The sequence below is a fragment of the Eleutherodactylus coqui genome, chromosome 3, assembly GCF_035609145.1.
Source record: "Eleutherodactylus coqui strain aEleCoq1 chromosome 3, aEleCoq1.hap1, whole genome shotgun sequence".
Lineage (NCBI taxonomy): Eukaryota > Metazoa > Chordata > Amphibia > Anura > Eleutherodactylidae > Eleutherodactylus > Eleutherodactylus coqui.
Window position 1 is genome coordinate 240,757,201 of NC_089839.1, and position 14,448 is coordinate 240,771,648.

Sequence of the window (14,448 nt, forward strand, 5' to 3'; positions counted from 1 at the left end):
ATTTAGTTTTCAGCTCTGGCACTGGCTTCTGCCTCAGCGTTCTATCGCAAATGCAGAAAATGGCCTTGAGGTAGAAATATAGGCCATAATATGTGAACAGAAGCCTTTCCAGCTTTTATGTCCTCCTAAAACACTGGAAAGGGGTGGAAACCTTGTAGAACGTAAACTAAGCAGGCGTTCCCATGTACAGCTAGCGATTTGTGCAGAGATTTTGCCCAGCCATGGCTGCCAATGTAAGCACCATCTTGCTAAAGTTGGCAAAATTGTGCAGCTATTGGCAGTCCTGGCTGGGTGGAGTCTTAGCCACAAGCTGGTACCTGTACTTGGAAATGCACCTAAAGCAGTCTCATATACAGTATTATAGCCTAAAGTTCAGTGGCAGGGCCATTTTGAGCATTGAGGGTATGTTCACATGCAGAGTATTTTGGTACGGATCCATGCACATGTTGCATTGCAGATGTTGGTGTGGATTTTGCTGCAGTCTTTGCTGTGGATCCGCGGCAGGTGTGGAGTCTTCTGCAGATCCAGAGCAAATTCCATGCCAAAATCAACACCAATGGTGCGTATTTTGCTGGAAGTGTTGAATTTACACTGCAGAAAATCTACAGCACTTTTGCTTTGTGTGAATGCACCCTGAGATGGAAGGCAGCGGAACAGCTGAAAGCGAAATGTGAATTGAGCCTTTCATACACACGTGCATGCCTATACATATATGATACATGCATGCACTTTAGCTTGCAGACAGACATACTTTTACACATACACCACAACGGTGCACGCTTTTACACATGCAGATAAAAACTATATATGATATCTCTAGCAGCTGTAAAGGCCCTTTTACACGCCAAAATAATCTGTTAAAGTCTGAAAGATTGAAAGATTTAGCAATGTATTTGTATAAAGTGTTAATGGCTTTAATCATCTTCATGTGCGTATAAAAGGACCTTTAATCATTTTCATGTTCCTCCATAAGTTGTTTGCTCAGTGTTAAGGCCCATTGCTTTAAGATTGCTTTTGAGCGAATTTTGAGCGATAATCATTGTGCCTAAATGGGCCTTTAAACACATGCCCAGTTGAGCAAACATCTGCCGGCAGATTTTATTGTTCTCCTTGTGGCAGAGTACACAGTGTACTTATTATGTATGCAAAGCAAAACACAACGGGTACACTATCGTGCAGTCTTTTGAAGAATGAGCAAAATTCATTCAAATGGAACAAATTTGTTCTGTCTTTCAGCAGCTGAACAATGGATTCTATGCAGGCTAAAATCCATCGCTCAAATGAAAAGTGCATGCCTGCATTTACATGTAACAACTATCGCTCATTTTGGCCGTTTTTAGCTATAATCGTTGCGTGTAAAAGGCCTTAAGCTTGTCGTCTATGGCAAAAGCATTAAGATGAATCTAATCTTGTAAATGGATACAGGTTGAGGGAGAACGCTCCCCAGCCCACTCTACCTGCATTCCTGCAGCACTGGGAGCGATGCCAACTATACGCACTCCTGTTTAACATTTCCCAACAGTTCATCATAAAAGGACCACAAGGCCACAGAGCGATATGGTCGCAGTACAAGTCAAGAACTGTGCCAAGGCATTGTTTGGTGCGGTTTTAAATTGATTATCAAATTATCAATTTTGTAGGTAAACAGCTGCTTTACCTGCAAAACCACACAAACAGTAACAAGCAATTTACAAACTATGCTACTTGTAGCACAACTGCCCATAAGCCCCAATGTGGGGCGCTACCCTAAGATGTCCAGATCCAGACTCCACAATGTAGGGAAGAATAAAGAAGTTACCTTGCATTAATTTAATAATAGCTGGGTGGTGGCAGCAGGTGGGGGCACACTATTTTTGCTCGGGGTGCAGGAAAACCTAGCTACACCCTTTCAGCTTATGCAGTCAACCAAGTCCAAGAATAGTGAAGTCGAATAAAAATTGGGAGTGGATGCCACTTATCACTACATTTATTATTAGAACTTTTATGTACTCTACATCAGAGGCGTAACTTGAAGCTCCTGGGCCCCAATGCAAAGCCTGGAGCGAGGCCCCCAACTATAATGCTTTAGTCATAGTACTGGGCTTCCTATATGGAGAAGAGAGGCCTTATGGGCCCCCCAAGGCTCCTGGGCTCGGGTGTAACCGCATCCCCTGCATCCTCTATAGTTACGCCCCTGGTCTACATCCATTATACAACATATTTCCTAGTGACAACATTTCATTGCCCCATCTCAGAGTTCTGAGACCTCTGCAGTTATACCACTTTGTGTATAAACAATTATGTGCTGCCTCTATATTTTATATATAGTGAAACCTCGGAGAATTGCACTGAAAGGCGGTCTTCTAGAGGGGCTCCTCTTAAAGATGAATATACATAGGATATAAGCCAATTGTCACAGAAAATCTAGTGTAAAAAAGGAGATGGTCTTCTCAAAGAGGTGATCTTCTGAAAAAGTTTCACTATAATCTTTGTCCATTACTTTCCTTTCCTTATTCTTGTGAACTCCTTAAAGTGAATAAGTATGTCAACACTATGTACAGGACAGGCTTTCTCCTGGTAAAAAAGTGAGCTATGACTCTGATATGTCTAAATAAGAAGGGGACACACGCAGGCATTTTTTTTTTACTGAAAATGAAATAACAGCGATTAATCGTGTGGCCATCACAAGTCCTGGCTAGGTCCGCATGCGGACACTAAATGAAAAGACTCTATTGATTTTTCCATGGCTGCCTGTAAGTGTTACATCAATAGAGAAAGAAAGCAAAATGTTTCACGCTGAAGGAGGAGAGACGCTGGATTATTTGGTGCTTCCGACAGTAAGTTACAGAAAGTGATGGACGAGAGTTACAGCAAAACTACAGGGGGAAGGGGGGGAGACAGAAAAGGAGGAGGAGAGAGGATCTGGGAAGGGAAACGGCGAACTGAATAGCAACTGTGAAGAATAGAAGTGGGAGGAAAGTGTGGAAGGTGCTATTAATGATAAAGAAAGGTCAAAATACTAGAGTAAGGTACAGTAGATTGTGTGAGGAGGCCCCCTTTTCTTGCCAGTTAACACCTGGGATAGAACAACTCCATGGTTATTCTTCCCATTTCCATTTCATGATCCTTGGTTAGTTCTTTACATTCTTGATTTGTATGAACTGTAGAAAAGGGATCCTTACTCTATTTCTTAGCAGCCAATAAAATAAGTGATGCAGCCAACTTGGTCCCTCAGCATCCAGATAGTCAGCCTCTATGGTTATATATGTTATAGGCTAGAAGAATAAATATTATCAAAATAGAAAATGTGGTGAAACTCATTTGGAATTCAATGCCACCTACGGAGCAACTCTTATTAACCACTATGAAGCACCAAGTGTGAGTGATATACTGATTTTTATACAGTTTGGTCTCAACGGACTATCAGAAAAATGGGGGATGTAACACTTAAGAAGACTGAAGGGTTGTCAGTCACATTACAGAGGGGTCAACCCTATTCTCATTTGCACAAGGAAAGACTAGAAGCAATAGGATGAAGCTGAAAGAGAGCAGACACAGATTAGATATTAGAACAAACTTTCTGACAGTGAGGGGGATCAATGAGTGGAACAGGTTACCACAGACGGTGGTGAGTTGTCCTTCAATGGCAGTGTTCAAACAAAGGCTGGACAAATATCTGTCTGGGATGACTTAGTGAATCCTGCACTGAGCAGGGGGTTGGACCCGATGACCCTGGAGGTCCCTTTCAACTCTACCATTCTATGGTTCTGTAGTGGCACTCTGACAATAATACAACTGTCTTCTGGTGTACAGTTCGTCAGGCCAACCCAAAACTATCCACTGTTTCCTTTGATATGACTGAGAGATGAAGATGTGGTAAGCGGTGTCCTCTTCTGTGTGACAGTAAAGCTAAATCACTGTTAGTAATGTTATGTTACATATGGTCACAGCCTTAAAATACATAGTCTACGGCCTCAAGCAAGCTGTTGTATAATGGATTTGTGTAGTATGGATCTGTAAAATGAAGCACATAGCCTGCTATGGATCCATGCTTTACTTCAATGGGCGATTTATATATCATATTGATCCATAGGTTGCTATACTGTATCCGTAAACCCTTATATAATCTAATCTGATGTAATCTAATCCAGTGTTAATACTCCTAGACTACATGTTTTATTGGGCCTTTGATAAAGGTTCGTCTAACTTTCAGATGACAATTTACTTCAATGCTATTTGAAAAATCATGGAAAACAAAAGAGAAATCTATTCTGATTGGTGGCATAGAAATGAAGAGTTGAAAGCATTAAATTGCATCTGGACCAACAATGTAATCAGTGGGCTGTGTGGTGGCACAGTACCACATCATGCTTTTTGTAATGATGTAATCAAACTAGATGGACACGGCTCACTTCCTTCCCCTCCCTGCACAATGACCTCTGCACATGTTATGGGTGGAGGTATAGCGATGCAGGATTCAGCAGATGGAGTAACGAAGATGCACAATATTTACTTAAGAACATAGAATAAGGATACAAAATGCAATGGTGATGATTAAGCAATTGATCCTTTATCGTTAGGCACCTTGGAGCTAACTACTGCTAAGTAAACGCAGAAATAGTAAAGTGACCCTCCAGATTTGATACAACATTCTGTCCCAAGATATGAGGGAGAGGCTGATATACCTGCAGTTCTTCTCTGCCACCCTTCCAATTTGCTGGTTTCGGGCCCCATTTTTGTCTATCCAAGATGGCTGCAGCCATTTTCCGAATACCTAATGCATACTGTGCACTGCTCTCTGAATGGCCAGTGCTGATCCAGTGCTGATCTGGAAATTAGAGAGCAGGTATAGCGCACTGGTAGTCTAATATTAGCAATGCATTGTGGGGGAGTAGGTAGTCTTTGAAATTCCCCCTTCCCTTCTGGTTTAGACAGAATTGTGTCCCGAATGTGGAGCATTACATTAATGCTTCACTACATTCCAATAATCGAACCAGTTACAGTTTACTGTTGCAATATCTCTTTAAGACTTTCTCGATACACAGGTGATACTTGACTCTCCTCAGGCCAATAAATAACTCAAGTCCATGAACAGGGGCTCGAGTATCAGAAACTTTATTAGTGCAGTGTCCTAAGTATAAGTCCTATCTCCTGCAGCAGGCATGCTAACTAGCTATAATTCACCCCCCTCTGGTGTGCACACCAACAGTTCCAGTGGAGGCTGACCTCACTTACGGTTTTGTAGCACGAGAGCCGCAGCTTTTAGTGACTCAAGAGATTGCACAGCATTGTACAGGGTCTGGAGCACTACATTCTGTTCTTCACTCAGGTTCCATGTTGGCACCAGGTAGTTCTCGTCTGTCTTGGACATTTTTTTTCCTCCTTCTCTTCCCTCAGTAGCACCAGCAACAAATCTCCAAGCCTCTTGTGCAGCCCATTAGTAGCTTGTCTTTCCCCAGTAACTCACTTCTGCAACTAACTACATAATAAATAAATTGTCTCTTTTACATCAGAGACTTCACCAATCATCATCGGCTCAGTGAGCATGCTCAATTCCATTGTGCCAAACTTTAGCGCAAATTTTGATGCACACAATGATTTTGATACCATTTTTGACACATTTTTCCAGTTTGTCTCCAAGGCAACCTTAACCCATGAAGAAAGTAGGGAAAAGTGGAGCTTCACTTTAAGGTAGTTTACATAGCTGACTGCTCAGGTAGGGTCAGTATCATAAGAATGAATGTCAAATATGAGTTTGCAACTGAGATCTATCCATCTAATTGATTTATCTTCACTTATAGGTAATAGTTTGTAGGAAGAGAGAGCCTTGCCATTGAAGAGGTGCATCTGCTCCTGTACAGTAGTTTGTCCTGTCCTATAAAGGTGCCATTGCTTTCAGCTGATAATTGCTAAATAACTATCTGTGCACTACCTTAACTACTTCACTTCCAGAGTATTTTGCTAAAGGGTGCCTCTGGTGAAAACACATTTTTCCGTCACTGCCTCTCTCATCTGATTGTCTGCCACACACTAGATGTCTCCTATACATATTGCACTCACTTCTTATACTTATCAAATACCATCTTGATTTTTAGATTTATCCCTTCTTTCTCTATGCTATGCTACCAATGCCATGATGCATCAGGACAAAATCAAATAACCTGCTCGAGCCAGTACCATCTCTACCTGCTGGGAGGCCACTATATCATTATTTTGTATTTTCACCTAAATAAGTTAAAGACCATAAGTATACAGTCAGGGGGGATAAATTGCCAAATTCTTCATTATAACTGCGCGACAGGAGTCTCTAATCATCAGTGACTGTGATAGGAGTTTCTGTACCTCCTGTAAAGAGCTTCTGTGGTACAGTCCATGCAGTTTCATCACATCGGAAATTCAGGTAAATCAGGTGAATTAAATAGTAACTTCTTGATAAGAGCTCAAAACCAAGTAAACACCAAGTACAATGCAATTATATGACCACTTGAAGAAAAGGACTCCAGTATTTTCAGATGTGAAGGAATAACTAAACAAGGTAATACTGCTGACTGAGGCCTAATGCCCACGAATAGGTCGGATTCCGACTGCGAAATCCCGCAGTGGAATCAGACCCTGTGCCCCGGCATTGACCCCCATGTACCTGCCTTGAAGTCTTCTTTCTACTCTGCGGATGTGCCTGCTGGCGCGCCGCCACACATGCGCAGTGTAGGGAGTTGCGCCGGCGATGACGCGATTCTGCTGCAATGCGCTGTGGGATGGAAGGCTTCCATTGACTGCAATGTCCTTTGGGCAGTATTTGCTGCGGCATTTGGAGGCGAACACTCGCTCCGGATCCCACAGTGCAAATACGCCTGTGGGCATTTGGCCTTATGCATACTGAGGGGCTGATTACATTAAAAAAAATCAGAATGGCCCTTTAATAAAAGGAAAGTATAAAACTAGTAGAGCTCAGGGGTTTTCTTCCCTCCCCAATGTTGAGTAAATAAATGAGATGCAATCTAAACATTTTATTAAGCTATTTACCCATTCCCAGCACTCCCCATATATTTTACATTATTTTCCCATCTTGCTGAACAAATAACTATTGATTGGACATAAAATCTCACCATGACCTATGAGCAATGATCTGCTTTAGTCACAAAATAAAAAAAAATACTTATTACATTGAATTTAATAAAGATGCAACTCGGACGGGAGAAATTTAACTCATTGCAATCACTGCTGATTAATCAATACAACCGCAGATAAATATTTACACTCCCATCTGTGTAATGAATGCTTCTACATCCTCCCTCCCGGCCCCGACATCACCAGATGCCATATCACATTAGGTAAGAAACCTTTATTCTCCTACAAAGAAGGTCCCCGATTCCTTCTTCTGCTACTTTATTAGGCCAGACACTTAAGGTATCTTTAACAAGCTGCTGTACGGTCTTATTAGCCTTTTGTCACATCAGACAACTACATAATGAAAATTCAATCTGATTCAATTAACTACTAGGGAAGATTCTTGTGTGATTTAATTTGCTTTAATATGCATTCGGGAGGGTGATATATGGTACAATGAGAGATTCTTCTTAATAGATAGATGAGTAGCTACCAGCAGCCTGTAAGATCACAAGGCTGCAGATGTTGGAGCAAGTAAGATATCTGGCTTCTTATACTGCTTTCAAACCAATGCAAGTTATGACCGCGAGCCTCCCCAATTCCCGAGCAGCGGGGGATAGAACAATACTGTCCAGCTAACCATTTCTTCATTGATAAAGTATGTAGAATAGAGTTGAGCGAACGTACTCTGACGAGCTTGATGCTCGTTCAAGTATTAGCGCACTCAATGGTGCTTGTTACTCGAACGAGCATCACGCTGTGTTCGACCCTGCCCCAATTTTTGGCTCCTCCCTGCTGTGACGTGCCTGTTTTGGCCCCTCCCCGCTGCGACGCAGCGCACGTCAATGGCAAATTTTTGGGCTGGCAGGCAGACAGGGGGAGAGAGAGAGATAGAGGAACCTTGAAAAAAAAAAACAGCTCGGGACCCGGCGTCCCACATACAAAAATGCTCGAGTCTCCCATTGTAGTCAATGGGGTTCGTTACTCGAGTAGAGCTCTCGAATTTTACGAAAAGCTCAACTCGAATAACGCAGACCCGAGCATTTGGGTGCTTGCTCATCTCTAATCTAGAAGCTTACTAATCTCAAACCTCACAGAGGGTCTTCCTTTTCCCAGTTACAAAATGTAGACTGAAAACAGTGACTCTTAAGTCCCATTTACACGCAACGATGATCGCTAAAATTCGCTTAAATGATGCCTTTTGAGCGATAATCATTGCACGTTTATGCTACCATCATTTGCTTTTTGTCCAAACGATGGTTTTTAGTTTAGTTGAGCTGATAACATTGTATCAGCTGCAGTCCCGCAGCAGAACAAAGAAGAAATATATCGAGACAACAGACAACCTGCTGTTTTCTGCATACAGCTCAGCAAGGCTCATTTACATGCAAATGAAGCTAATAAGCAGCTTATGCAAAATGATCGCTCAAATGGTCATTCTCCCTATCTTTTGAACGAGTTTTGAGCAATCATTTTCTGTGTGTAAATGGGGCTTTAGGCTTTATTCACATGAGCATATTTACGCGGCGAATTTTGATAAAACATCGCGACCATGTGAAGCATTGGAATCCAATACATTCATTCACATGGCCGATTTAGCTGCGTAAAAACATTCGGCTGGCAAAGATAGGACATCAGTGGCCAAATATGCCAGGCAATGTTTTGATGCGGCTGGAAAAGATAGGTATTGCTCTATCTTTCAACCGCGATCAGCTGGCAACTCCCATAGGCTTCTATGGGAGCTGCCGACAAAAGGAGAGGGAGAGAGTTAAGTGGCGGCTAGTGCTGCTAAACTATGTTAGCTGGCTCTATTGAGCGAGTTGAAGTATTTATGCCGGCCAAAGGAATTCCGAGCTGTGGCGTACATACGCCACACCCGTCCGTGTGAATGGGCGAGAAAGCATGAGATTTAGCTGCAACTTGGTTGTGGCCTTCTCTCGCCAATGCGATTTTCAGGACGCAATGCGACCGGCTGAAAATCGCAACATTTGTACCTTCATACTGGGCGATAATTGCCCAAATTAAAGCCGGAAACAGCGAATTTAGGCGATAGTCATCCCCTGCACAAACGGCTGCCGACAGATAAATAACTCACTTGTTAGTCATTTGGTTTTTAGAACTATGAACCAAGCGACTGTCGGCCCGTGTGCACAGGAGTTGCTTAATCTTGAGCGAACTGCCTATTTACAGTGAATGGCGGCGGATGGCTGGAAGAGCTCTCTCGCTCGCTTAGCCTCCATTCACAGAATGAATATCACTCTTGTATAAAAGCGATAGTCAGTGGTCTGGCTGTCGTTCCATGTAACGACACCTTTGTATGAGGTTTTATTTCCAACCCATTTTCTATATTAAGAAACTTTCCCTATGTGTATGAAGTTGAACCTGTCTCATTAGTCTTAGGAAATTATGGTTCCCGGGTAAATCAAAAGGATGGGATTCGGTAAGAAATGTTTCTGCAGAACAGGCTGGGGAGGAAAGTCACATATATTCCCTCAAAGTCATATACCATATATTGAGTATGAAAAATTGTGGGATGAGAACTGGATATCTTCAATAGGCTCAACCTCTTTCATGAGTATCATTGTGCAAACAGCAAGTTATCATACACTACAAATACATCTGTGTATGACTTTCTAAAGGAAAGAACCCATAACAGTATCACAATATTTGTAATTAAGCATACAGGCTCTAGGTAAGTGTTCTCTCAACAACAAATAGCATACACAATCTCCAGCCAGATCACACAGCTACAAAGTTTCTTTGCGTTTCAAGGACTTTCTTGCTATATTACACCACTGCAAATATACTCAGAGATGTAAGTATTAGAGCGCTGAACTGATATTTAAAAACAAAAGTAACATTCGAAGTAATAAAACAAAGGGAGGTAGACACTAGCTGCCTGGCTTTCCTATGTTTCCATTTTAAGGAGGGCTATCTGGTTTAGATAGTCACGGTTAGAACATACTAAATCGACAAGGGAGGGTTTAAGTATCTCAAAGTGGTGGCACCTCTCTAAACTACAGCCAAATTCAGATCTCAAATCTGTAGACCAAAGCATCCATTGAAATTATGGGGTGCTCCCTGACTTCAATGGGCTCTGTGTGATGCATCATGAACACCTGCTAAGGATTACACTTAAAACTAAACTAATTGAATTTCTATGGTAGCATAAAAAAGAAGCTTTTTGAAGAAAAAATAAGTTATTTTGGCTGAATACTGCACCAACCTTTTCTTGATGGTGCACATTAAATAGTAGTTTTGACACAATTCTCAGCACAGTAGACACAATCCTCATCCTTATATGTGTATGTAACTTTTCAGATGACTTCTCAGAATAAGCTGCCGTATGTGCGTACATGAGGGAAAACACTTTCTGGCAATTGATATGAATTGTATCCTATGTTTTCACTAGTTTTTACCTTTGCAGGCTGTATCTCTAGTTTTAATTGTCTCTAAGTGGGTGGGAAGAGTCTGTTGGTATGTTGTCTTCTGTAGTGTTTGCGCGCGCACACTTATACACACACACAACATCATGTAGGACATAATACAGCAGTACTGAACAGTAGCTGTAACACAATAAATAACTCACAATTAGCTTCAGCAGCATGTCAGTGTAAGGCCGGGTTCACATCTGCACTGGAACCTCCGTTCTAAGGTTCCATCACAGATCCGGCACAAAGTACTGGAAGAAAAAGTGCTGCATCTAGTGAGTTTTCTTTGGGCAAAAAGCTGAGCAGAAAAAGAATCTACCCCATAATAGTCAATGGGGTCCATTTGGCGCTCCTTGATCTCTAGTGGAGCAGAATAATGGAATTCCCACCGCAGATGTGAAAGCAGCCCAAGTCTGTGTTTCTATCTCCCGCCGCCTTCTCTTACTTCTCCTTTCTATAGATTTCTATGAACAACATGAGTCACCACCCTTCTCCACTATCTGTTCTCCATCTTCGTATGTCTTTAAGGCCGGGCTCACACGGCTATATGTGGAATCTGCTGCCGGCCTTGCACAGCAGATGCCAGAGCCCTGTGTACGGCCACGTAATATACTGCATAGGACCACGTACTCACGCAGGTGCAGTACACCTTTTTTATATTTCCCGCGCCATCACTTAGTGATGATGCAGATACCCACAGCCTATACACAATGTAATTGCATATGAGCTGCGGGTATATACACGACAATCCAGAACAATGGGCTCTATGTGGCGGATATCTGCAGTAAAATAGAACATGTTGGGTTCTATTTTTCACAAGAGGATTAAGCAATTCTGACCCGCTAATGTAAGCGGAAATGTGTAATCCAATGCATTTGGATTACCATGACTCAAACGCTCACGGAATCAGCAATTCCTATCTGGTCATGTGAGACTGCCCTAATAGAGACAGAGAGGCAGAGAGGAGCAAGAAAAAAGGATGGGAGAACCCTTCTGGCCAGCAAAAAAAATGTTATATAGGTAAATAAAGTAATTTGCACTTTTGCTAGATGTCACACTGGATATCACATAAACATAAGTTGTTTGAAAAGTTAGTGAACATTTAAAATTACAATGGAACTTTCCCTTTCTGTGATTTTTCCAGAATAGTGCTGCAACTCATCGTAAGACATATTTCACTATATTTACTCTGAGCCCTTCCAGAAACATCCAACAATTTTTGGGCTTCTGCATTAAAAGCAACAATTAAAAGCACATATAGTGATGATATAGTGATGCTGCAAGGGAAAAAAAACTTTCTGACAGTGAGGGTGATCAATGAGTGGAACAGGTTACCACAGGAGGTGGCGAGTTCTCCTTCAATGAAAGTCTTCAAACAAAGGCCGGACAAATATCTGTCTGGGATGATTTAGTGATCCTGCATTGAGCCGGGGTTGGACCTGATGACCCTGGAGGTCCCTTCCACCTCTACCATTCTATGATTCTATGCTCTTTTGGTGTTCTCTTGGAACGCCTTGCCCATTGTTTTCAATGTGAACTTAAAGACATCGCACGGCACTTGCACGCCGTGCGATGTGCATGCGAGTACATTGTGATGTTTTCCATTCAAACCAATGGTAAACACTTGTGATCCTCTGACGCACTTGAAACAGAAGCGATGCGAAGCATTCTTGAATGAAAAATGTCTCACATGGTTAAAACGCACGTTGGCAAACGTGCTACAGGGTAGAGTTTCTCTGCCTGATATTGCACTCACCCGCGTGAATCCAGCCTTAGACTGCATTCACACTGTTTTTTCAGAGGAGCATGAATGGCCTTTTAAGTCTCCTCTCTTACCGTCTTGGTGCTCTCCCTAAGGAGAAAAGATAGCGTTTCTGACCCCCGTCCCAGGCCTTTCACTACCAAAGCCAGACTCCTACTGTACACTGATGAAGGGCAAATACCCTGAAACAGCTGTCTGTACATGGAGTCTAGCTTTGTTTTTCCCAGTCATTGTTACAAGGCTTGTATAAAGAGTCTGACTTTGGCTTGAAGGAATGCTGCCTTCCAATAGGTGGTGCTGTGGAGGTATCACTCCATCTCCCTTATTTTCAGGTTCACTTTGATAGCAAAATAGTATGGAAAGAAACCCAGAAACCTGACATCCCCATTAAAAGGATCCCTTATATGTCATTTCTGCCAGGCTCTGTCTTCTTACAATAATTGCTGCTTAGAACTAGTCTATAAAGCATAAAGCCAAATGGCCAAGTACTTACCAAGACTGAAGAGAACCAGGAATTTCAGACACACGAATTCTCTTAAGTCGAACTGCAGTGATCGAAGTTTGGCCACCAGATCTTGTGCGTGGCTCATGAGATTATTTAATGTGGTACCAGCCTGCGTGACGATAACAGAGTAATCCACCTGAAAAAGATGGGATCAGCAAAGGTTAAATCAGGATGAAAGAGATTTATGTTATGTGTATAAGATAAGACCTGCACAGACGATCTCTATTGAAGTCACTGGAGGTGCCTAACCCACAGCCCATATGCAATTAAGGCGGCCATATGCAATTCAGGTAAGTGCTGTACGCAGGGTCACCGGCCGGGCACACAGCCAGAATCTGCTGCGGGCCTCCAGCATGCAGAATTTGATCTGGTCATGTGGGCCAGCCTTAGGGCGAGCACCCACTGGCGTTTTTTTACCTGCGTTTTGCGTTTTTCCTGCACAGGCATAGAGATAACATGTGTTCCTGTCCACTGGCGTTTTTTTTGCGTTGCGTTTGCGTTTTTAACATAGGAACTGTCACTTGCATATGTGTCCTTATTTTTCTCCTAATGCACCCATGAAAGTCAATGGAAATTAATGGAAAAGCCGCGAAAAACGCGCGGAAAAATCGCCATATAGTGCAGAGGGGCGGAGAGGAGGCGGAGAGGGGGGTGGGAGCTCAGTTCCTGCTCCTGGCTCTTCCATCCCCCCCCCCCTGCACACGAGGACAACGTATATTGGCTCGGCGTAAAAACCGAGCTGATATACGTTCGTGTGACTTCACCCTAAGATGGTATCCTGTATGTATTACAACTTCTGTTGGCCGCACTGCTTTATCCACGCTTTCAGTTGTAGGTCGTAGTCTTTCCCAGTCACCGCTGGGCAGGTTTGAATGTGTTAGGTCAGTTTATTTGAGAATGCAGCGCAAGAAAAAAATGGCCGCCCAATTGTGATTTGCACAAAACAAGAGCAGCGTGCAATGATTCATTTTTTGAGCAGATATGGAATAGAAACATCCTCAATTGCTGCCCAAGAAAAAATTCTAAAGTCAACCATCAGCTGGAAAATTCATGCCTAGAGTTTTCTGGAGTGCTCAAGGGCCAGTATTGAAACACTACCAGGAAAACTTAATTTTGAAGTGTTAATGCATCCTTCCTATAGTGCTGATTACTCGAAAAGATGGCTACTTGCTCGAGTAGCAGGCTTAAACGAGCACGCTCGCTCATCTCTAGTGCTGATCTTGCCCCATCAGACTATCACCTGTTTGGTCCTCTTAAAGAAGCCCTAAGAGGACAAAGATTGACATCTGATGAAGACAGCGGTGCATTTATGGCTTGCAGCTCAGCCAAAAAAAAGCATTTTTTACGAGGGAATGCAAAAGCTCGTTCCCAGAAATGTATTGAAAGCAGGGAAATAATGTATTTGCCTTTTCCGAAAGTTGATTAAAATAAATTCTCCAGCCAGAATGCGGATAATATTTGACTCACCCTCATATATATGTCACTGAATTCATATAAAAGGTAGTCAACTGTTCTCTTTGTATGTTTGTTTTGGCCATCCTCTTTACAAAAGCAAACACAGCCGCACACTTAAGGCCCTTTTACACGGGATAACTGTCAGGTGCTAAAGTGACCAACAGTCACCCCAGCGATTATCGCTCCTGTGCTTTCACGCAGGAGCGATC

General features: G+C 42.5%; 1 protein-coding gene across 2 annotated transcripts in view; it reads right to left on the reverse strand.

Moving 5' to 3' along the window:
- Positions 1-14,448, reverse strand: part of NR5A2 (nuclear receptor subfamily 5 group A member 2) — a 117,849-nt gene that overhangs the window by 22,302 nt on the left and 81,099 nt on the right. For both annotated transcript variants that reach the window (XM_066597174.1, XM_066597173.1), the window contains exon 6: positions 12,773-12,920. In XM_066597174.1, coding sequence (XP_066453271.1) covers positions 12,773-12,920 — 148 coding nt within the window. The remainder of the gene's footprint in view (positions 1-12,772; positions 12,921-14,448) is intronic.